Raw genomic sequence first — 23,737 nt, 5'->3', positions numbered from 1 at the left:
AGGAGGGACCTTTTTTCCCAGGCAGAGGGCTCGATATTTCACCCTCGGCCAGAACTGTGGAACCTGTGGGCTTGGCCTCTGAGGGGGCCCAGCTCATAGAGTCAGGTCTCTCAACCGAGGTTGTTGAGACCATTCTACAGTCCAGAGCTCCCTCCACGAGGAAACTTTATGCCCTGAAGTGGAGAGTATTCACTTCTTGGTGTAGTGACCGTCGGTTGGACCCAGTCCACTGCCCAATTGGTACAGTGCTGGAGTTCCTGCAGGAACGGTTCACTGCAGGTCTGACCCCGTCCACTTTAAAGGTCTATGTGGCGGCCATAGGTGCTTACCACAGTCCTTTGGGTGGAATGTCTGTGGGGAAAGACCCCTTGGTATCTCGTTTCCTTCGTGGCACTTGGAGGTCCTCCTCCCTTTCGAAATCGGACCAGGAGGCGAATAATTTGCTTTGCCCTGTTCGGGCGTTAGACGCGTATGTCCACAGAGCTGCCCTGTGGCGTAAAAGTGACTTTTGCTCCCCTAACAAGGGAGGTCCAGTGTCTAAGCAAAGGATGAGCAAGTGGGTGGTTGAGACTATCTCACTGGCTTATGAGGCGGCTGGACAGCCTTCTCCTTTGGCTGTCCGGTCGCTCTCTACTAGCAGTATGGCGGCCTCTAAGGCCCTTATATCAGGAGTATCGTTACAGGACGTCTGTGATGCGGCAGGCTGGTCCTCACCGCACACCTTCGTCAGGTTCTACTCTCTGGATTTAGACTCTACTCTAGGGTCTCATGTTTTGTCTTCTTAGTGCTGCTCACATGATTACACACAGGACAGACATTTGTAGCTATGGAGGTGTTGGTATAGACGTTCCCATAGCGTCAGTTTTCGACGCAACGGGAGTTCCCTTGAAAGGGAACGCCTCGGTTACGACTGTAACCTCGGTTCCCTGAAGAGGGAACGAGCGTTGCGTCGCCTTGCCATATCTCCTTCATGCCTGTCAGCGCGACTTCAGACTTTACGAAGCTTTCGTTTTCTGTTTCGGGCCGGCTTTTATAGCTTCCTGGTACGTGACGTCACCCGCCTCTGACGTTCCGCCACACCATTGGACTGATTTTACATGTGCTTCAAGACGTCATCACGCAAAGCGTTCCCATAGCGTCAGTTTTCGACGCAACGCTCGTTCCCTCTTCAGGGAACCGAGGTTACAGTCGGAACCGAGGCGTTTTGTGGGTATGAGGAAGTTTCTCAATGAAGGAACTTAATTAAAAACACTGCAGCTTGCTAAAAAAATCACTGATTTTCTGTCACCAGTGGAGACCCCAAACTTTACATATCTTTATTTAATGTCATAATGTTCCAGCTCCTGCTCATTCTGTTCATCAAAATGGGCAGTTTGCATTTAAGCAAAAATAACCAAAACAATCACAATGTAATTTTTCCCCTCAAAGGAATTTTGTTCTATTGACAATGACCACTTATCTGTAAAATTCAATCCCCCCCCTCCCCTTTTTTTCCGTTTCAAATCTTTATTTTAAGTTGTGCTCATAAGCTAATTTTATAAATCTGAAAAACAACAGAGTATTACTAAGTCATCCACTTACAGTAGAATAACAAACAGCCATAAAAGTAGAGCTCATAAAAGTGCATCTAAATCTATAAGCAATCAGAATTATTATATTTGTGCTATGACTTAAATGTTAGTGATTGTCTGAATCAGTATATGGAACATCAGTGTTTGTCATATTCTAATGGAACCTTTTCAACAAGTTTCTCTCCAGTTTGTATCTGGGTCTCTTTGGCTTCTGAGTCAAGACATCACACAGGTTTCAGAACCATGGATAGAGGATTAAACCGATTGATCTGTGTCATCTTGGCATGTTTACAAAAGTGAATACCAAAGAAGATTTTTAACATGATCATGTGATCAGAATACTTTTGTTTTGTGGCTGTCTTTATCAATCTTTATGCCTATATGTTTGGTGGTAAGAGAACATCATGTGCATTTCATTACCTTTGGCAAATAGTTTATCAGATGAGAACATCTGATAATCCTGACTTGTTTGGAAGTTAATATCTAGTAGCTTTTCATGCACTGTTGTTAACTATTTCAATACTTTTGTCTGTCATTTGTTTTCTGTGAAAGTGGAACACAGTTTTTTTTAGTTTTTTTATTGCCATTTAAATGTATATTCTAAAAGTACTTATATTTGTAAGGAAAATATTTTATATTTCATTTTGTTTGCTGTACTTTATGTGTATTATGGTCATTTATGTTTTAAGGTCAGATAAATGATTACACTTCATTACAATTTATTGTATTCATTTCATTTTATTTTCATTATTTCATTACCAGAAATTTTCATTATTTGTTTAAAACCGTAACATGTAACATGAACCAAAAATAAAACATTAAACTCAACAGGCAGGCCACGGGAGCCCAGACTGACACAAGGACAAAAGTCATAAACAAAAAGACCATCAACAGGGACCAACTGTAATACAGATTAATGATTCAACTCTGCCTTTGCCTCCTTTGAAGGGTAAATGCTCAGACTGGCGCTCTAGTTGGAAGCGATAGTCTTGTCGATCCAGGAGCGCAGTTGGGAGATACGGGCGTAGACTACTGGGAAACGGGTGTCACAAGTGCGGATGTCCCAGGACACAGACCCCACCAGAGTCCAGACCCCTGAACTCTCACACACCAGAGGACCACCAGAATCACCCTGTGGGAATCACACAGACACAAACACACATTTGAGTTCGAAACAGCAGCAACGTTAATATGGTAATGTGTTTGTCCTGATCTGTCTTCACGTACCATGCAAGATGAGGATCCAGAGGCTCCAGCACAGATCATGGCATCAGTGATTTGGCTCTGACCCCAGATCTGTCTGCACACAGCAGGACTCATGATGGGCAGACCTGTTTGCTGCAGGATAAGAGGACTCCCTGAAAAAAGAAAACATCAGACAGACTGTTCAGAGTCATGTGGAAAAAAACAAAACAAGTAATATACAAGAGTAATTTTTGTAATTCGTCTTTGTCTAACAGGTCTTTGTCTAACTTACATGTGGTGGCAGTTGCGCCCCATCCAGTGGTGAAGCAGCGAGTTCCAGGCAGGATGTTGATGGTTGATGGAGCCAGACATACAGGAGAGATACGGGGAGTGAAGACAACTGGAGACGCAAGTTTCAGCAATGCAATGTCATTGTTGATGGTCGAGCTGCTGTAGAGCGGATGTGTGATGACCTGCACAGACAGAAAGAATGAAAAAGATGGACGGTTACTTGTGGATGCTGACTTTGTGGAAGGTAATCTAAGATATACATGTAAGCATGTTTTATTTCTTCTTGTCGTCTTAAGCTTTTCATGCATTTCCCCCTTTTACCTTCAGCATGAATGTTTATTTCACCAGTTTTCCTCCAACGACCCTGCATCAGTGTGGAAAGGCCTGAAAGACATTACCAACTACAAGACACCATCCCCCAGCATCGACAGCAACAAGCATCTTGCGAACGAGCTGAATGTCTTTTACTGTAGATTTGAGACCCCCGATCAGACACCCCATACCCGCCCTGACCATCTCTCTACACAGCCATCAACACCTCCAGCCATCCCCCTCCCCTCCCTCCCTGCACTTCAGATCAGTGAGGATAATGTGCGTCAGATCTTCAGGAAACAGAAGAGAAGGAAAGCACCAGGCCCAGACGGTGTTTCACCAGCCTGTCTGAAAACCTGCGCTGACCAGCTGGCCTCTATCTTCTCACTGATCTTCAACAGATCACTGGAGCAGTGCAAAGTCCCTTTCTGCTTTAAACGCTCCACCATCATCCCAATCCCGAAGAAACCAAAGATCACAGGACTCAATGACTACAGACCTGTTGCCTTAACATCTGTGGCCATGAAGTCATTCGAAAGACTGGTGTTAGCATATCTGAAGGACATCACTGGACCCTTGCTGGACCCCCTGCAGTTTGCCTACAGAGCAAACCGGTCTGTGGATGATGTGGTCAATATGGGACTGCATTACACCCTACAACATCTGGACAAACCAGGGACCTATGCAAGGATTCTGTTCGTGGACTTTAGTTCTGCCTTCAACACCATCGTCCCATCACTGCTCCAGACCAAATTGACCCAGCTCTCTGTCCCTAGCTCCATCTGTCAATGGATCACCAGCTTTCTGACAGACAGACAACAGCTAGTCAGAATGGGCAAAATCACGTCCGACAGCCGCACCATCAGCACCGGTGCTCCACAGGGATGTGTTCTCTCACCACTGCTCTTCTCCCTGTACACAAATGACTGCACCTCTAAAGACACCTCTGTCAAGCTCCTGAAGTTTGCAGACGACACTACTGTTATCGGACTCATCCGGAACGGTGACGAGTCTGCGTACAGACAGGAGGTGGAGCAGCTGGCTCTTTGGTGCAGTTATAACAACCTGGAGCTGAACACGCTCAAAACAGTGGAGATGATCGTGGACTTCAGGAGAAACCCCCCTGCACTCCCTTCACTCACCATCATGGACAGCACTGTGACTGCAGTAGAGTCATTCAGGTTCCTGGGCACCACCATCTCTCAGGATCTGAAGTGGGACACTCACATAGACTCTATTGTGAAGAAAGCCCAACAGAGACTGTACTTCCTGTGTCAGCTGAGGAAATTCAACCTGCCACAGGAGCTGCTCGTACAGTTCTACTCAGCTGTCATCCAGTCCATCCTCTGCACTTCCATCACCGTCTGGTTCGGCTCTGCTACCAAAACCGACCTCCGTAGACTACAGCGGATAGTTCGGACTGCTGAGCGAATCACTGGCACTACCCTTCCCACACTCAAAGTACTGCACTCATCCAGAGTGAGTAAAAGGGCTCGCAAAATCACTCTGGACCCGTCACACCCAGCACACTCTCTGTTTGAACTGTTACCGTCTGGTCGACGCTACAGAGCACCGAGCACAAAAACAACCAGACACAGGAAAAGTTTCTTTCCCCAGGCCATCTACCTCATGAACACTTAAATGTTCCCCTACTGTGGAACAAACATGTGCAATACTTCCCTCAGACATTTCATTATAGCACCTTATAACTTTATATATATTTATAATTTATAATCTTTTTATTTTATTTTTTCTATTTTTTTTATTTTATTTTTTATTTATACCTGTTACTTGTCACTTGTCTTGTCACTTGTATTGTATGTGTACTGGAAGCTACTGTCACCAAGACAAATTCCTCGTATGCGCAAGCATACTTGGCAATAAAGCTCTTTCTGATTCTGATTCTGATTCTGATTCTGATATTTGAGAATATGGTACAGATGTTTTCTTTTCTATGCTCAATTTTAAATCTGTAAATCTAATTGGATATTTTTTTAGGGGTAAACTAGACTTCAAAAAAACTGACAGACAGGACCAAAAGTTAATCTAGAGATAATTTGACTAATACCTTGACTAATAATCAAGTAATTTAAAAGGATAATAATGGATTCATAATGAACATTTATAGTGCATATTATTTGTTTTGTCTTTATTGTTCTAGTCCAGTGATCTCGTTTTATTATTGTCAAGTGAATTCACCTTTATTTATGTAACACTTTATACAATATTGATCACAGTAATAAACAGGAAAAAAACATAATGCAAAATTCAACAAATATAAGAGACATAACAATTCTGCTGTAAAGCAGCTCTAAAAACCACAATAGTGTCATTATTCAGCTCAAGTCAGTTCAGTGTTGATTCAGTTCAGTTCAGTTCAGTTGTGTGAAAAAGCAGAAATGAACCAACTTTTAAAATGCGTTCAGTAATTGAACACTGAAATAAATAGTATGAGCTGATCTCTAATTTTGATATTCATCGCTGAAATCAGTCAACATTTTTACCTTGGAAACTAGTTTGACCTGGATGGGTTCAACATTGGAGCCACGATCATGTTCTCCAAGAATGACACGATGATTGCCGACCCTAAAAAGAGATCAGTAAAGACAAAACTAACTATAAAAAGAAAAGAGAAACAGCATCTAAAAAAAGCACCATTGTATGTGTCATTTGTCAGATTGAAGACTCTTACAAGACACCGCAGTGAGCAGCAGTGAGAACCCAGTTCTGGTTGATCAGGGATCCACCGCAGAAGTGGAATCCGTTGGGTTGCTGTTTCAGAGGTAAAAGCATTGAACACATGACATATAGTCTTTGACCAAATCAGGCAAACGCAGGATAGACGTCGGCCAATACAACGTTACCTGGAGAGAGACCTGCCAGGGCCAAGAACCAGAGATGGCGTTCTGTCCGTTCACAATCTTGCTGCCAATCGTCTGTGGCTTAATCGCTGGCACTCCACAACCTGTAGATAAAGAACAGAAGTTCATGACACATGACGCTCTTTGTGTAGGTTTTGCATTTTGTAAATATATATGTACACCCAATAATTTTCTTGCAAACTTCTAAAGAAGACACTTACCCAGAGCAGAGGCCACCAGGGCAAGGCAGGTGATGGTGAAGATCATGATGACGATGAGTTTGTGATGTCTCACTGTTGTACCTGTAGGTGCTCTCTCTCGCTTTTATATCATCTATTAAATGTGGGATGTGATCGAGGTCCATCCCAGCTGCTCAAATGACCTCACAGCTGAGGAATGTTGAGATCTGTTATCGCTGGAGACAATCTGCATCTTTTGAAGGTGTGACTTCTTTCTATATCTTTGAAAATCAACATACTTCCTCTGTAGTTATAGGTTATGAAATGTTCCTGATGGGAAAAAGTTTTTGTTGTTGTCTGTTGTGAGGTTTTATTTATTAAATGTAAAGTGTTTCTGTAAATTAAGTGAAGACTAAACATTGAATTTCTGAATGTTCACAGTAAATTAGTGGCTTTACCATTAAGTTTTTGACCTGTTGCAAATTCTTTAATCAACCTGTCAAGTCATTTAAGCCAGTGATGCCGAAGAGGTAGAGAGTGAAATTGAGTGATTAAGTCACACTATTAGAGCTGAGGGAAAGCAAAACTAAAAATTCTTCATGTTAATCAACCGGTCGAATAAGTTGACATCACAGTTACCGGAGAGAGTGTTGTGCAACTGTGTGTTTTTCTGCAACATCACTTACATTTACTTTTTGGAAAGCATTATATTACAGTAAACTCTCCACTGATACAAAATAAAAATAAAGTTTGTTACATATAACTTTAACACAGTAATGCCATTTTTTGGGGTTGGTTTTTATTTTTATTTATTACTTTTCATTTCCTTGTTTATTGGTATGTTTGTTTATTTATTTATAAACAGAATTATCGTTGGCAAATTGCACTAATAGCCTTGGCATTTTGTACTGACCACTTTTATATATATATATATATATATATATATATATATATATATATATTATGGCAAGCCGTCCAGGAAATAATTATATTTATAATATGAAGTCTGAATATATAGAATGAAAGTCTGAATATATATATATATATATATATATATATATATATATATATATATATATATATATATATATATATATATATAGAATGAAAGTCTGAATATATATAGAATGAATGTCTGAATATATAGAATGAAAGTCTGAATATATATATAGAATGAAAGTCTGAATATATATATAGAATGAATGTCTGAATATATAAAATGAAAGTCTGAATATATAAAACGAATGTCTGAATATATAAAACGAATGTCTGAATATATGGAATGAAAGTCTGAATATATAAAACGAATGTCTGAATATATAAAATGAAAGTCTGAATATATAAAACGAATGTCTGAATATATAAAACGAATGTCTGAATATATATAGAATGAAAGTCTGAATATATATAGAATGAAAGTCTGAATAGAATGAAAGTCTGAATATAGAAAGTCTGAATATATATATAGAATGAAAGTCTGAATATATATATAGAATGAAAGTCTGAATATATATATAGAATGAAATTCTGAATATATTTTACAAACTTTATTTTTATTGCCGACAAGTCACATTACATGTCTCCATTGGGAATTTGTACAAACATGTCGTTTTTTTTTTTTTTTTTTTTTTTTTCAATAAACAAAGCATATGAATGAACAAATGAACGAAACAACAAGACAGCACGGGGCATTTTAAATGATATACATAAAGCGAAAAAGTACTAACAGGGATAGAAATAAGCATACTTGCAGGTATAACCGCAGTCGAATTTAAACAAGACAAAAATAAAAAATAAACAGATAATAAAAATAAAAAAATTATAAAAAAAACCAAAGCTACATAGTGAAATAAATAATATTCCTGGTCAAGATAACAAAAGCTCTAGTCTGCTCCATGCAATCTGCTGGTTAGTCATCCAAAGACTGAGCGGAGTTAACATAGGAAAGGAAGGGGCCCCAGTGTTTGGTGAATAGGTCTGAGCGTTTTCTCAAGCTGTATTTAATTTTCTCTAGGTGAAGGAAAGACAATAGGTCTTTTAACCAGGAATTAGATGTAGGAGGTTTTGGGTCTTTCCAATGGAGTAAAATGCGTCTGCGGGCCACGAGGGAGGCAAAAGCAATAATGTCCAATTCTCCACGAGAGAAGCAACTATGGTCTGCAGGGACGCCGAAAATAGAAATAGCTGGACTGGGAGTCAGAGGTCGATTAAGAGCTTTTGACATTGTGTCATAAAAAGTTGACCAAAATAAATCCAACTTTGGACAGGAAAAAAACATATGAGTATGATTGGCAGAGGAGACAGAGCACCTGTCTCAAATGTCGCTTGTATTGAACATCTTTTTAAGCTTAACTTTAGAAAGGTGTAATCTGTGGACGACCTTAAATTGTATTAATGTTAGGCTAGCGCAAGGGGAAGTGGTGTTGACCCTTTCTAAGGTCTCGTTCCACCATTCAGTTTCGAAGGAGGAACCCAGCTCTTTTTCCCAGGTACTTCTGACCGCTAAGGAGGATGAGAAAGATGTAATTAATCTCATAGCTGCTGAAATAAATTTATGGTCCGTAGGAAAGGACAAAATAATCTCAGTAAATGAATCAGGTGGTAAATAGGGAAAATTGGGTAGATTGTGGAGTGCAAAATTAAATAAATGAGATTGGGGTAAGTCAAATGTAGTTTTCAGACTGTTAAAAGAAGCAAAGGTCTTATCGATGAAAAGTTGTTTAAAGCAGAATAAGCCCTTATCCCTCCACAGGGCAAAAGCTGAGTCAACTGATGAGGGAGAGAATAGGTGGTTGTCACATATAGATATCAGCGGGGAGGTGGAAGAGATTTTAAAATCACACCTGAACTGCCTCCAAATTTTCACAGTGGATAGAACAACTGGATTAGAGGTGTAGTTTGAAGGGTAAGAATTCAAAGGAGCACAAGTCAGAGTACCTAATGAGACAGAGTTACAAGACCGTGCTTCCATCTGACACCAACTGGTATTAGGGAAGTTGTACCATGTGTAAATTTTTTGGATATTGGCTGACCAATAATAAGCCAATAAATTTGGGAGTCCAAGACCTCCTTCCCTCCTTGGTCTTTGTAGAGTGGCTAAATTAGCCCTGAGGTTCTTTCCCGCCCAAATAAAAGATGAAAGATGCTGGTTAAGATCTTTGAAAAAAGTCTTTGGAAGGTACAGTGGTAGACACTGAAAGAGAAATAAGAATCTTGGGAGTACATTCATTTTTATTGTGTTCACTCTTCCTAGAAGGGACAAGGGGAGGGCGTGCCAGCGCTTGAGGTCGGACTTGATTTGATTAACCAACTTTAAAATGTTATCTTTATAAATAGACGACAAATTATTTGAGATGTTAATACCTAAATAACGAAAACAGGAGGTGGTTAAACGAAACGGTAACGCTTGGGTCGGGATTCTTTTTGCAGCTTCATTAAGAGGGAAACATTCACTCTTACCGATGTTCAACTTGTAGCCCGAGAAGGATCCGAATGTGTGCAAAATTTCTAAGATCCCACTAATGCAGATGGTTGGATGTGAAATGTACAGCAACAAATCATCTGCATAAAGTGAGACCCTATGCTCCATTCCATTTCTGGTGATCCCAGTGAAAGACGAACAGCTTTTAAGGGCAAGGGACAGCGGCTCGATGGCGAGAGCAAATAACAATGGTGATAGGGGACATCCCTGCCTGCAGCCCCGTGTTAAAGGAAATGGTTTGGACCGGGTAGAGTTGGTAATTACGCATGCTGTGGGATTATTGTATAACAACCGAATCCATGAAATGAATTTTTGACCGAGACCAAATCTACCGAGGACTGTGAATAAATACTCCCACTCTACCCGGTCAAAGGCCTTCTCTGCGTCCATAGAAATGACCATTTCTGCTGCTGTTTTGTTTGGCTCAGAGAGTGTTATGTTAAGTAGCCTACGAATATTTGAAGAGAGTTGCCTACCTCTTATGAAGCCAGTCTGATCATCAGAAATAATCTTAGAGAGGTGAGGATCTAAACGGTTGGCGAGAATCTTAGCCAATAATTTCACATCGAAATTGAGCAGACTGATTGGTCTCCAGCTGCTGCACTCTTCTAAATTTTTATTGGGCTTGGGAAGTAATGAAATTGAGGCCTGGGTTGAAGATGGGGGGAGTGCTCCATTCTCCAAAGAGTCATTGAACATATCTAACATCAAGGGGGCAAGTTGATCGGAAAATTTCTTTAAGAATTCAACAGGGAAGCCGTCAGGTCCCGGTGCCTTGCCGTTCTGCATAGATTTTAGGCAAACCAAAAGTTCATCTAGAGAGAGTGGGGCATCAAGGCGGTTTGTAGTGGTATTGTCTAATCCAGGGAAAACTAAGTTATCTAAAAAGTTGTGCATGAAGGTTGTGTCAGATGGAGCTTCTGATTTGTAAAGAGTAATAAAAAACTGAGTAAATATTTCGTTAATTTCCTTTTCCTCTGAGACCAAGGTGGAAGGGGTTTTACGAATTTGAATAATGGATCGAGAAGAGGCTTGGTGTTTCAGTTGCATGGCTAATAATTTGCTGATTCTGTCTCCGTGCTCATAATATGTACTCTTTGTGCGTCTTAGGAGGGACTCTGCCTTATATGTGGAAAGTATATCAAATTCTGTTTGAAGCTTGAGCCTCTCAGTTCTAAGGTTGCCATTGGGAGTCATCGCGTGCAGTCTGTCAATACGTTGTTTTCTCTGCTTATTAATTCTGGCATTATAAGAGATTATCTCACCTCGTAAAACTGCTTTTAAAGTTTCCCACAAGAGGGAGGGGGAGGTGGACTCGGATTTGTTGGTTTGAATAAAAAAATATATTGTCTCTGTTACAAATTTGCAGAAAGCATCTGAGGATAATAGTTCTACATTTAGTCGCAGACCAAAAGACCAAACATTCACAGAGAATGTTTGGGCCTTGAAAAAAGTTCAAGATCCATCAGGATGGGGGCATGGTCTGAGATTACTATAGTCGAGTATTCGCAAGATTTCACTGAGGGTGCTAAAATTTTGTTTACAAAAAAATAATCAATACGCGAGTAAGTATGATGAACCGGGGAGTAGAATGAAAAATGTTTAACTCTTGGGTGGAAAAAGCGCCAGGCATCTACACAGCCGATCTGATCCGTGAGAGAAATAAAGGCTTTTGCCATATTGGACAGGGATAAGTTCTTTGAATTGGATCTGTCAAGTGTGGGGTCAATTATTAAATTAAGGTCTCCTCCGAAAATTAAATGGTGTGAATCTAGGTGTGACAGGTGGATAATCTGGATAATCTGGAGTGTTTGTTTTGGTTCAGTGGAATGGGGTAACTCTAAGTGGTTGCGTATATTTTAATTGGCAAGGCACGCCCACTGGCGTTGAACTGCAGCCGGATAGTGAGAACACCTGTGCGGCACAATTATAGATGGTACGTTAGGTTCTAGGGCATGATAAAAAGCCTGTTTAAGCGGAGCATTGTGATTCCTCTCTGTGTGGTGCCCAGTAATAGGATACCGGTGTATTTTGCTTTGCATCTTCTGGTGAGTGGTTTGCTTTATTGTCCTTTTCAGTCGCAGATTATTATGATCTAAATATAGTCCATGTTTGTCATCAGGAAGGTGTGTGCGTGAAGTGGCAAGTGCAGGGAGTATAACGTTCGCTTTAACTTAATTCCCCTACGAGGTAAGAAACATTATGATCGGTTTCCTCTTCGGGGGTTAACTCAATTGAAAATAATGTAGCCTATTCACGTTTTTATTATAGGTGCGGCCCAGGAGCGCTAGCTGCTGTTCTCTTTTGATACTACCATTGGTGAAATTGATTCGCTGTCCCGTTCGCCTGACTGACGCGGAGTGCTTGGGACTACGGTTCCGACCGCGCTCGTTGTGAGCTCTGCTCGCATATGAAAGGTCATGCTACTGCGCTCTGGGAGCTGTTATATCCAATTACTATGCTGGTAGCGGAGTCTATTTAGCGTCACTTGAACGATTTTAAATATTAGTTTTAATGAGGAAGTGCAATTTCATTGTGACTGTTTGTCATTTCTTTTCTTTTTGTTTTCTGGTTTGTTTGCTGTTTATAAATCTAATTGCCAGTTTGCCTCTATTTGACCACAGCAAGAACTGCGATAGTGAAGCTTAACCGAAGGGGGGAGTGTATTTTCCTTCTTTTTGTATTTGTTTTATTTTTGGGTGTCACCGGCTTTAAATATTGTTTTCTCACAGGTTTGCTGTGTGGGTTGTCCTTTCTGTGAAAGTGAGCTAACTGTGGTCTCTTGTTTAATGTGGGTAACTACTTGGTAAACTGTGAATGAGACCTATTAGATGTTTTTAATTAAATAATTTTCCTGTGAGCAATAAATATTGTACTTTTGTAAGTCACGTCTCTGTCTTTGATGCAAACCGAACCAGCAGGGTCCTTCTCATTGTGGTAATTCATTTGGTTTAAATTTCCTTTTAGTGGTATTTTTTATTATTATTTACTTTCCTGGGTTGAGAGGTAACCTAGGTGGCGTAGTTGGAGTTAATAATTTAGCCAAAGGTTACAAATTGGCGTATAGTCGGCAGGATTTCATTTTGTGTGTGAAGCAGAGACGTGACTGTTATTTTTGTTTGTGATACCAATTTATTTTTTTATTTTTACTTATTGTTTGGAACAGCAGCTAGCGCATTAGAATATTGTATTGTACTTTCCTCTCCTGTGTTTTTTTGTTTTGTTTTTTGTGTTTGTTTATTATTTAGATCGTCACTATGGAGGAGGAGATGCAACAATTGCGAGATATGGTAGCCCAACTCAAGGCTGATAATGAACACCTGCGACAAGAACGCTTAGTGGTTCAGGCAGGTCCGAGTGTTGCGCCCTCTGAATCTAATCAAAGGGGGGCAGGGTTGGACATGGGCTCAAGATCCTCCTCCAATGGTAATTCAGTGGTGACTGAAAGGTTGATTTATGTTCCTAGGGAGAGGAAATGTCCTGTTTTTAGGGGCCGCACCGGAATTTCTTTGGCTGATTGGCTAGAGGAAGTGAAGGCCAGCATGCGTGTTCGCCATTTATCTAATTTTGATAAAGCACATTTCCTGTATGACCATTTAGAGGGGGAAGCTAGGGAAGAAATCAAATTTAGACCTAGTGATGACCGGGAAGACCCAGATAAAGTTATTGAAATACTTACTGAGCTGTATGGCTGCCCAGATTCATATATTGTTTTGCAGGAGAATTTCTTCTCTCGACGACAGCTAGAGGGGGAGACACTCCAGGAATTTTCACATGCCCTTCTTGGCTTAATGTCAAAAGTAATTAAAAATGCTCCAAATGGTATGCCCAATTCTGAGGTCTTGTTGCGTGACCAATTCGTAGAGTATGTGCTGGATTCTGCCCTTCGCAGGGAATTAAAGCAGTTTGTACGCCAACACTCTAGGGCGACTTTACTTGATGTCAGAGGGGAAGCCATCAGATGGGAAAGGGAGGGTATGTTGAGGGGTACTGGGGTTCGTAGTTTGTCAACCTCTTCTACTTATGGGCAGCAGTATGGGGTTTATGGGGCTGCGCCAGCTTCCACAAACTCTGAATTATCGGAGCTAAAAGAGATGCTCAAAAAGCAACAAGAACAGCTTGATCAGTTAACCCGTAATATGACTTTGCTTCAAAATGCCCCAAGAAGTCTCCCTTTTTCCCCAACGCCCTTTAATAGGGGTTCAGTTATCTGTAGGAAGTGCCAACAGCCTGGGCATTTTGCCCGTGAATGTAGTTCCCAAAGTTTGTCACCGAGGGTTAATCCCCCCCCTTCACGTCACCCTCAGCCAGTAGTGCCAAGATCCCAGTCCACTGTTACCTTTCAGGAAAACTAGAATCTTCTGTGCTCCCGAGCCACAGTTCAGAAGGTTATGTGTTTGGCTCAGATACTGTTTTTCCCCCTGTAGAGCACATGGCCCTGTTATTATCACCATGCCCCCATGTGACGGTTAGTGTGGGTGGGGTGTTAGTTCCCTGCTTGTTAGACACCGGTTCAATGGTGTCAACGGTGACGGAAAGTTTTTATTTGCAGAACTTTGAACCGTGGGGTGCGGAAAAACTCCACTCATGTCACTGGTTGCAGCTTAAGGCGGCCAACGGTCTAGATATTCCATATATTGGCTATTTAGAGTTGGATGTGGAAGTTTTTGGCAAAGTGATTCCTAAACGTGGGGTGCTCATAGTTAAAGATTCTTCAGGTACTCCTACTAAGGTCTCCGGTATTTTGGGCATGAATGTCATTCGAGAATGTTACCACGAATTGTTTGGGCAGTATGGACCGACTCTTTTTGAAACCGCTTTAGTGCAGCATGCCCCTGACTCTTGGCAACAAGCCTTACAAAAGTGTCATCAAGCTCAAGTTCATGCCCCTTTGGACTCTTCAGCCCGCGTACGGGTTCGAGGGGGCAGGTGTATTTGTGTACCAGGTGGCACCCTGAAGTTTATTCCGGCGACTTGTTCCCAGCAGCATACTGGATCGACTGTAGTATTTGAGCCTTCTGGTGGTGGGCTAGCAGCCGGTCTTTTGACTTCCCCTGCCATTGTTAGGGTAGTTCGTGGACAGGTTTATGTTCCAGTCATTAATGTGGGAGTAGTGGATGTTAACCTTTATGCACGAACGGTTCTTGGTACTATCAGCCCTGTAACTGTGGTGAGTTTACCCCAAGGTGTAGAGGATGTTCCCTTGCGCTTGCAGGCCACCGTATCTTCCCAAATGACTGTAGGTCTTCTACAGGACAAGATAGATTCTCTTGATCTGTCTCCGATGACCCCTGAAGAACAGTGTCAAGTCAGGGCTTTATTGTCCAGGTATTCTTCTGTGTTTTCGACGCATGATAGTGATCTGGGCTGTACTACGTTGATCACACATGAGATTCCCTTGATTGATGAGGTTCCTGTTAGGCAGCGGTATAGACGCATTCCTCCATCAGAATATGAGGCCGTTAAGGCCCATATCAATCAGTTGTTGGAAACTAAGATTATAAGAGAAAGTAGCAGCCCCTATGCTTCTCCCATTGTCCTGGTGAAGAAAAAGGATGGTAGCCTGCGACGGTGTGTTGACTATCGTCAACTTAACAGCAAGACCAGAAAAGATTCGTTTCCTTTACCAAGAATTGAGGAATCCTTGGATGCTCTTGCAGGTGCCAGGTGGTTCACCACAATGGACCTTGCTAGTGGCTACAATCAGGTCCCTGTGGTTGAAAAGGACAGACCGAAGACTGCCTTCTGCACACCTTTTGGGCTATATGAGTGGAATAGGATGGCCTTCGGCCTGTGCAATGCACCTAGCACATTTCAGAGATTGATGGAGCGTATGTTTGGCTCGCAACATTTTCAATCGTTGTTGCTGTATTTGGACGATGTTATTGTCTTCTCCTCCACCGTGTCTGAACATTTGCAACGGCTGGAGGTGGTCCTGAAGCGTCTACAACAAGAGGGATTAAAGGCCAAATTGGAGAAGTGCTCGTTTCTTCAGTCTGAGGTGAACTACCTGGGCCATTTGATTACTGCCCAAGGAGTGGCTACTGATCCAAAGAAAATTGAGGCAGTTGCTAATTGGCAGCCCCCCCAGCAGGTTTCAGAACTTCGGTCATTTCTGGGCTTCGCAAGCTATTACAGGCGATTCGTGGAGTCTTTTGCCAAAATGGCTGCCCCACTTCATCGCCTGGTAGCTGCCCTGACTGGAGCTAACCGGAAGAGCCCAGCCCGTTCTTGCAAGGAGGCCTGGACAGAGGAGTGTCAGCAGAGCTTTGATACGCTGAAGCAACGATTGGTGAGTGCTCCAGTGCTGGCTTATGCTGACTTCTCCTTGCCATTTATCTTAGAAGTGGATGCCAGTTATAGCGGATTGGGAGCCGTCCTGTCACAGGAACAGGAGGGCAGAGTTCGACCAGTAGCCTATGCTAGTCGCGGCTTAAGGCCTTCGGAGAGGAACATGTCCAATTATAGTTCCATGAAACTTGAATTTCTTGCCCTTAAATGGGCAATGAGCGAGAAGTTCCGTGAGTATTTACTTGGACACAAGTGTGTGGTATATACGGACAATAATCCCCTGAGTTACCTCAATACCGCTAAACTCGGCGCTTTAGAACAGAGATGGGCTGCCCAACTCGCCGCTTTTGACTTCAGCATCAAGTATCGCTCTGGACGGAGTAATCGTAACGCTGATGCCCTCTCGCGACAGCATCCCGCTGGACCTGTGCTTGAGGCTATGATTCCAGGAAGTTCCCTGCCAGAGCCCCTCCAACAAGTCGCTTCTATTAGACCCATGAGAGGGGTACAAGCATCCATTACCGCTTTCCCTGGCTATTCTTCTACGGATTTATACAGGCTACAGGAAGCAGATGCAGCATTGGGAGTATTCCTGAAGTTATGGAAAAGAGGGAAATACCCTTCACCTGAGGAGCGGCGAGAGCTGTGTGCAGATGCGGGTAAACTCCTGAAACAGTGGAAGCGTTTACAGGTGAAGGATGGCGTAGTGTATCGTCAGTGTTACCATTCCCAGGGCGGTGAGGCCTTCCTTCAACTGTTGCTCCCGACATCGTTAAAGACTATGGTGATGCAGCAGCTTCATGATGAGCACGGCCATCAGGGAGTGGAGCGTACAACCGAGCTGGTGCGACAAAGGTGTTTCTGGCCAGGTATGAGTGAGGATGTGAAACGTTGGTGCCAGCAATGTGAACGATGTACTGTTGCTAAGGATGTCTTCCCTCGAGTGCAGACATATATGGGTCATTTGTTGGCTTCAAGGCCTAACCAAATTCTGGCCATCGACTTCACTTTGATTGAGCCATCCCAGAATGGAATGGAGAATGTTCTCGTGCTGACAGATGTGTTTTCCAAGTACACCCAAGCTGTGCCTACCCGTGACCAGAGAGCATCTACGGTGGCAACGGTTTTGGCGAATGAATGGTTCTACAAGTTTGGAGTTCCTGGTCGCATCCACTCGGACCAGGGGAGGAATTTTGAAAGCACTCTTATCCAACAGTTGTGTGCCTTGTATGGCATTGAACGGAGTCGGACCACCCCAGCCCATCCTACTGGAAATGGCCAATGTGAGCGATTCAATCGCACGCTGCACAATCTGCTGCGTACTCTGCCTTCCTGTAAGAAGAAGAACTGGGCAGCCTATCTCCCTCAAGTGGTTTTTTCGTATAACACTACTCCACACCAGTCTACAGGTGAATCCCCATATTTCTTAATGTTTGGGCAAGACCCACAGTTGCCTGTTGATTTCCTCCTGGGCAGAATTGATGCACCGACTCACGGCAGTGTCCACGATTGGATTAATGATCACCAAGCAAGACTTCAGGTGGCCTTTGATGGAGCTAGAAGTCGCATGAAGGCTGCAGCGGACTGTAGGAAAGAGCGACATGATCGGAGAGTACAGGATGAGCCTTTGAGTCAAGGTCAGCTGGTGTATTTGCGGGACCTTTGTGTGCGAGGCCGGGCAAAGATCCAAGATTGCTGGAGTTCTGTTCCTTATAAAGTGCTGCGAGCCCCGACACCTGGGGGGTCAGTGTATACTATTGCTCCTGTTGAGGATTTGAAGAAAGTTAGACACGTGCACCGTACTCTGCTAAGAGTCCAACCGACCGGCCAGAATGTGGCAGAACCCTTTAATTCTTTCCTTGTCGAGTCTGATCAATCATCGGAGGACTCTGGGGAGGATGATGCACTGGATACCTGGCTGGTGGTGCCGTCAGAGCAAGAAGTCCCTCCCCCGACGACGGTACCCTTCACTGTTCATTCACCCCCACGTGGTGTCCCTCTTCTGCCTCAACCTCTTGAGGGTGCCTCCACATCATCTAGTACAGTTCTTGAGCCTCCTCTGGTCCATGGTCATTTGCCTAGTGATCCCTCTGTGACCTCTGAAGATACCGCCATTATGGTAGGAGCACCATTACGTCGGACCACCCGAACAACTGCAGGCTACCATTCCAATGTCCATCATTTGCCAGAGACAATGGGGGGCGGAGGAGGTCTTGTGAATTCTCAAGTAACTGTTAGTAACAATTTTCCCACTCTTTTTAGGCCCTGGAGCTAATATCGTCGGGTCGCCGGATTTAAAACCAGGGGGTAGAATGTGACAGGTGGATAATCTGGATAATCTGGAGTGTTTGTTTTGGTTCAGTGGAATGGGGTAACTCTAAGTGGTTGCGTATATTTTAATTGGCAAGGCACGCCCACTGGCGTTGAACTGCAGCCGGATAGTGAGAACACCTGTGCGGCACAATTATAGATGGTACGTTAGGTTCTAGGGCATGATAAAAAGCCTGTTTAAGCGGAGCATTGTGATTCCTCTCTGTGTGGTGCCCAGTAATAGGATACCGGTGTATTTTGCTTTGCATCTTCTGGTGAGTGGTTTGCTTTATTGTCCTTTTCAGTCGCAGATTATTATGATCTAAATATAGTCCATGTTTGTCATCAGGAAGGTGTGTGCGTGAAGTGGCAAGTGCAGGGAGTATAACGTTCGCTTTAACTTAATTCCCCTACGAGGTAAGAAACATTATGATCGGTTTCCTCTTCGGGGGTTAACTCAATTGAAAATAATGTAGCCTATTCACGTTTTTATTATAGGTGCGGCCCAGGAGCGCTAGCTGCTGTTCTCTTTTGATACTACCATTGGTGAAATTGATTCGCTGTCCCGTTCGCCTGACTGACGCGGAGTGCTTGGGACTACGGTTCCGACCGCGCTCGTTGTGAGCTCTGCTCGCATATGAAAGGTCATGCTACTGCGCTCTGGGAGCTGTTATATCCAATTACTATGCTGGTAGCGGAGTCTATTTAGCGTCACTTGAACGATTTTAAATATTAGTTTTAATGAGGAAGTGCAATTTCATTGTGACTGTTTGTCATTTCTTTTCTTTTTGTTTTCTGGTTTGTTTGCTGTTTATAAATCTAATTGCCAGTTTGCCTCTATTTGACCACAGCAAGAACTGCGATAGTGAAGCTTAACCGAAGGGGGGAGTGTATTTTCCTTCTTTTTGTATTTGTTTTATTTTTGGGTGTCACCGGCTTTAAATATTGTTTTCTCACAGGTTTGCTGTGTGGGTTGTCCTTTCTGTGAAAGTGAGCTAACTGTGGTCTCTTGTTTAATGTGGGTAACTACTTGGTAAACTGTGAATGAGACCTATTAGATGTTTTTAATTAAATAATTTTCCTGTGAGCAATAAATATTGTACTTTTGTAAGTCACGTCTCTGTCTTTGATGCAAACCGAACCAGCAGGGTCCTTCTCATTGTGGTAATTCATTTCGTTTAAATTTCCTTTTAGTGGTATTTTTTATTATTATTTACTTTCCTGGGTTGAGAGGTAACCTAGGTGGCGTAGTCGGAGTTAATAATTTAGCCAAAGGTTACATAGGCTTGGTAATTGTGAGAACAGAGTTGTCATAAAGCTTGGACAGTCCCAATTTGAGGCATAGACAGAGGCCAGGATAACAGGTGTGTTGAGCAGCATTCCCACGATTATAATATAACGGCCATTAGGGTCGGAGATAATTTGCTCAGGGGAGAACTGTAAGCATTTGTGTAGAAGTATAGCTGTGCCTCTTGAACGGCTGTTAAAACCTGAGTGAAAAATGTGGCCAACCCAGGGCTTCCGCAGTCTGTTGTGATCACTAATACGTAGATGAATTTCTTGGAGAAATATTACTTCAGACTTTAAGCTCTTTAGGTGAGAAAATACTCTTGCCCTCTTTATAGGACCACCTAGCCCCCTTACATTCCAGCTTGTAAACCTAATAGATCCTAGTCCCACCACTTGATCTGAGGTCGCCATCTATGATAAGACTGCATGGAAACACTCGGGATGACAGGTAAAAAAAAAGATTAAAAAATAAAGAATAAAAAAATGTATCAACCGACTGGGTTGTATAGAACAAAGCAAAGATTGCTGTAAATATCCATAAAAATAATAAAATAATCAAGTACATGAGTAGGTAAATCGATATCAACGCTGCCCCGTGAGTTTGAACTACAACAGAAGCCTGAACTAGCTTCAACTGCGTAAGACAAAGAAAAAACAAAAAAAGAAAACTTTGAAACATAAATATCCTTAACCCATCCCACCACGCAGGAGAGTACGCAGGAGGTAACATCTAAGTGGATTCTTAGGCAGAGGGTGCTTCCCTTAAACTTCCTGCTCAGCTCAGCTACCGTTCGGACGCTCTTGCTTACTGCTCCGCGCTTTGCTCTATCGCTTTTATATTTTATCTTCTATATTTTTATATTTTAGCTCCTTTTATCACCTAATTTTAACTTCAGCAAATCAGCACAGTGCTCAAACGACAAAGTTTGGATTACCACAAAAACGCAGAATTCTTCTACCCGACCAGCTTACATTCCGGGGAAAGGAAAACACAACTGCCTACAAGGATAAGAGAGAAAATGCCTCTTCTGGAATCTACTTGCTGCACTAACTGCCACAGACTTTTACAAAGGATTGCAGTTCTTGAAACAAAGTTATTTACGGGACCACCAAACCAGACGGAACACACAACAGAGCTTCGTCATGGACACCCTCAGCATATAGCCGGTGAGTCCCATGAAACTAGTGCTCCTCGACAGGTAGAGAAACAAGCCGATCGACTTACAAATCGATGGCACAAACAGGGAGCGAGACCCAAAGGCACTCGAGACATCAGATTGTCACGAGCCCCACATATTGCCGCAGTAGCATCCTCTACCCCAGATACAGCTCTGACAAGGATGGCAAACACTGGTCTCCCACCAACACCTATACATCTTGAGAACAGATTTGAAGTACTAATGAATGTAAATGAGGAATCCCCAAACGTGATGAATGTGATCGAACACAGACTGTATCAGCCAGTAGCTAACACTGATGCTAACTGGCGCTCAAGGTCGAGCAGACAGCGGCACTCAGCTCAGAGCACAGCCGAGCCCAGGACTCTGATAGTGGGGGACTCCATAATCAGAAACATTAGCAGCAGGGATACAACTACATGCTGCCTTCCACAAGCAACAATTTCTGATATAAACAGGGAACTTCAGAACATTCTAATGAAACATAAGACTGCAAATCGACTCATAATTCATGTGGGGAAGAATGATATTCATAAAGAGCAGTCAGAACTCCTTAAGAAGGATTTCAATGAACTTTTTGAAACACTTAAAAGACTGAAAGTTCAAACATTCATCAGTGGACCACTCCCAGCAAGAGGAACAAACAGGTTTTCACGGCTGCTTGGGATTAATACATGGCTGCAAAAAACCTGCAATATAAAAGGAGTAAACTTCATTGACAACTTCAATCTTTTCTGGAGTCAGAGACAACTATTTCATCGGGATGGCCATCACCCAAACAAACTTGGTTCAAGAGTGTTAAAGGACAATATCGACTTCTCCCTCAATCATCCTTCTGCAGTGTGTGTCAATCTGAACGACACACACACACCTGGAAACAGTATGAATGAACACGGGACTTCACTTCAGCAACAAGATGGACATGCGGTTGACATATCACACAAGGACAATGATAACACCACTGAGCCACAACAACCTCTGCTCACGGACACAATCTCAGCTGAGCCATGCCCACAGAGCTCACCACAGACAGACATATTAGAACTGCTCCAAGATTCAGCACCCAAGGACGACTTCCTGGAAAACAGCCAGGGAAGCCAGGACAGCATATCACAGCCTCCTATAACACCTGAGCAACAGCCCCTTTCACCAGATACTTTCTCACTCTCGCCAGCGACTCCACTCCTGTGCTTCTCACAGAAAATGGAACAACTAGTGCATGCTGGAACCAGACTATCCCACTCTTTTGCTGCAAGCCCCCAGATACCAACCAAAAATCGTCAGGCACCTCAAACACCGAAGCCTGCGCGCCGAGCTCGCCCGCCCCCTCCTCCTGTGAGAGCTCTTCGGCCTCTTCGGCCAAAACGCCAGGGCCCACACCCTCCTCCATCTGCTCGAGGTGAACCAAAAACAACTGATACCAGCTCTCAGTGATGTGTTTTGGGTTCCTGTTATGATAACAGTAACTTTCTCAAATGTTTACAGAACAAGCGGGAACCCAGTGTGCCTGTATCTTTCTCTATTGCTGTTCTATTACAAGATAGAAAGTCTAAGGCCTTCAATAGCCGTACAGCAAACCCAACTAATCTGGTGCCTATTACATGTCAAACTAAGATTGCTGTGGGGACAAAAAGTAAGACTGTTAAGTTAGCACTTTTAAACATTCGCTCACTTAAAAATAAATCACTTCTAGTCAACGACTTAATAACCACAAACAACCTGGACTTTATGTTTCTAAATGAAACCTGGCTAGAAGACAACTGCAGTGCAACAATCCTCAATGAAACAGCCCCTCCTAACTTTACTTTTATGAGTGTCTGCAGAGCTGTTAAGAGAGGTGGGGGTCTAGCTGCTCTTTTTAAAGATATCTATCAATGTAAGCAAATATCATTTGGGAATTACCCGTCTTTCGAATATCTGGGTACTGTGTTAAAAGGTGCTCCTCGCATTTTACTTATCATTATTTACAGGCCTCCAAAATATTCTCCAGCCTTTGCTGAGGACTTTACAGAACTGTTATCAACAATTACCTCAGAGTTTGACTGTTTTGCCATTGCTGGAGATTTTAACATTCACATAGATAATGCAGAAAACAATATGGCAAAAGAAATCAAAACTGTTTTAAAAACTTTTGATCTGACTCAGCATGTACATGGACCCACACACAATCATGGACACACTCTAGATTTACTTATCAGTAAGGGTCTAAACATTTCATCGATTTTTATTAAGGATGTAGCACTGTCTGATCATTTCTGTATTTTCTTTGATATATTGATCTCTCCTGCCACTGAAGCTAGATCTGTGTCTGTCAAGAAGAGATGCTTAAATGAGAACACTAGTGTACTATTTATGAAGGCTATATCCTTAACACCAAGCATATCTGCTGACTCTGTTGATTTTCTCCTTGATTCTTTTAACTCAAAAGTTAAAAATATAATTGATGATATTGCTCCTGTTAAAGTCAGGAAGAAGAGTGGCAGACAAAAAGCACCTTGGAGAAACTCAACAGCAGTGCAACATATGAAAAGACAATGCAGAAAAGCAGAGCGCATGTGGCGGAAGACAAAACTTGTAGTCCATTATAACATCTACAAAGACAGCCTGCAGGCTTTCAATATGGAACTAGGCAAAGCTAGACAGACTTTCTTCTCAAATATTATAAACAGCAATTTAAACAACACACGCACTCTTTTTGCTACTGTAGAGAGACTGACAAACCCCCCAAGCCAGATTCCTAGTGAAATGCTCTCAAACAGCAAGTGCAGTGAGTTTGCTTCTTTCTTCT

General features: G+C 42.6%; 1 protein-coding gene across 1 annotated transcript; it reads right to left on the bottom strand.

Annotated features, from left to right (window-relative positions):
• Positions 1 to 2,289: 2,289 nt before the first annotated feature.
• On the bottom strand, positions 2,290 to 6,597 carry LOC309505671 (chymotrypsin-like protease CTRL-1). The gene is made up of 7 exons (XM_082179141.1): positions 6,442 to 6,597; positions 6,224 to 6,324; positions 6,052 to 6,131; positions 5,864 to 5,945; positions 3,049 to 3,229; positions 2,799 to 2,929; positions 2,290 to 2,703 (listed from the first exon to the last, which is right to left on the bottom strand). The coding sequence occupies exons 1-7, from the start codon at positions 6,485 to 6,487 to the stop codon at positions 2,542 to 2,544; spliced, it is 783 nt and encodes a 260-aa protein (XP_082035267.1). The 5' UTR covers positions 6,488 to 6,597; the 3' UTR covers positions 2,290 to 2,541.
• Positions 6,598 to 23,737: the final 17,140 nt, after the last annotated feature.

This window comes from Leuciscus leuciscus (genome assembly GCF_965113295.1).
Source record: "Leuciscus leuciscus genome assembly, chromosome: 9".
In the NCBI taxonomy this organism is placed as follows: domain Eukaryota; kingdom Metazoa; phylum Chordata; class Actinopteri; order Cypriniformes; family Leuciscidae; genus Leuciscus; species Leuciscus leuciscus.
Note: the sequence above shows the minus strand (reverse complement) of the source record. Positions and strands in the feature narration are given on the sequence as shown.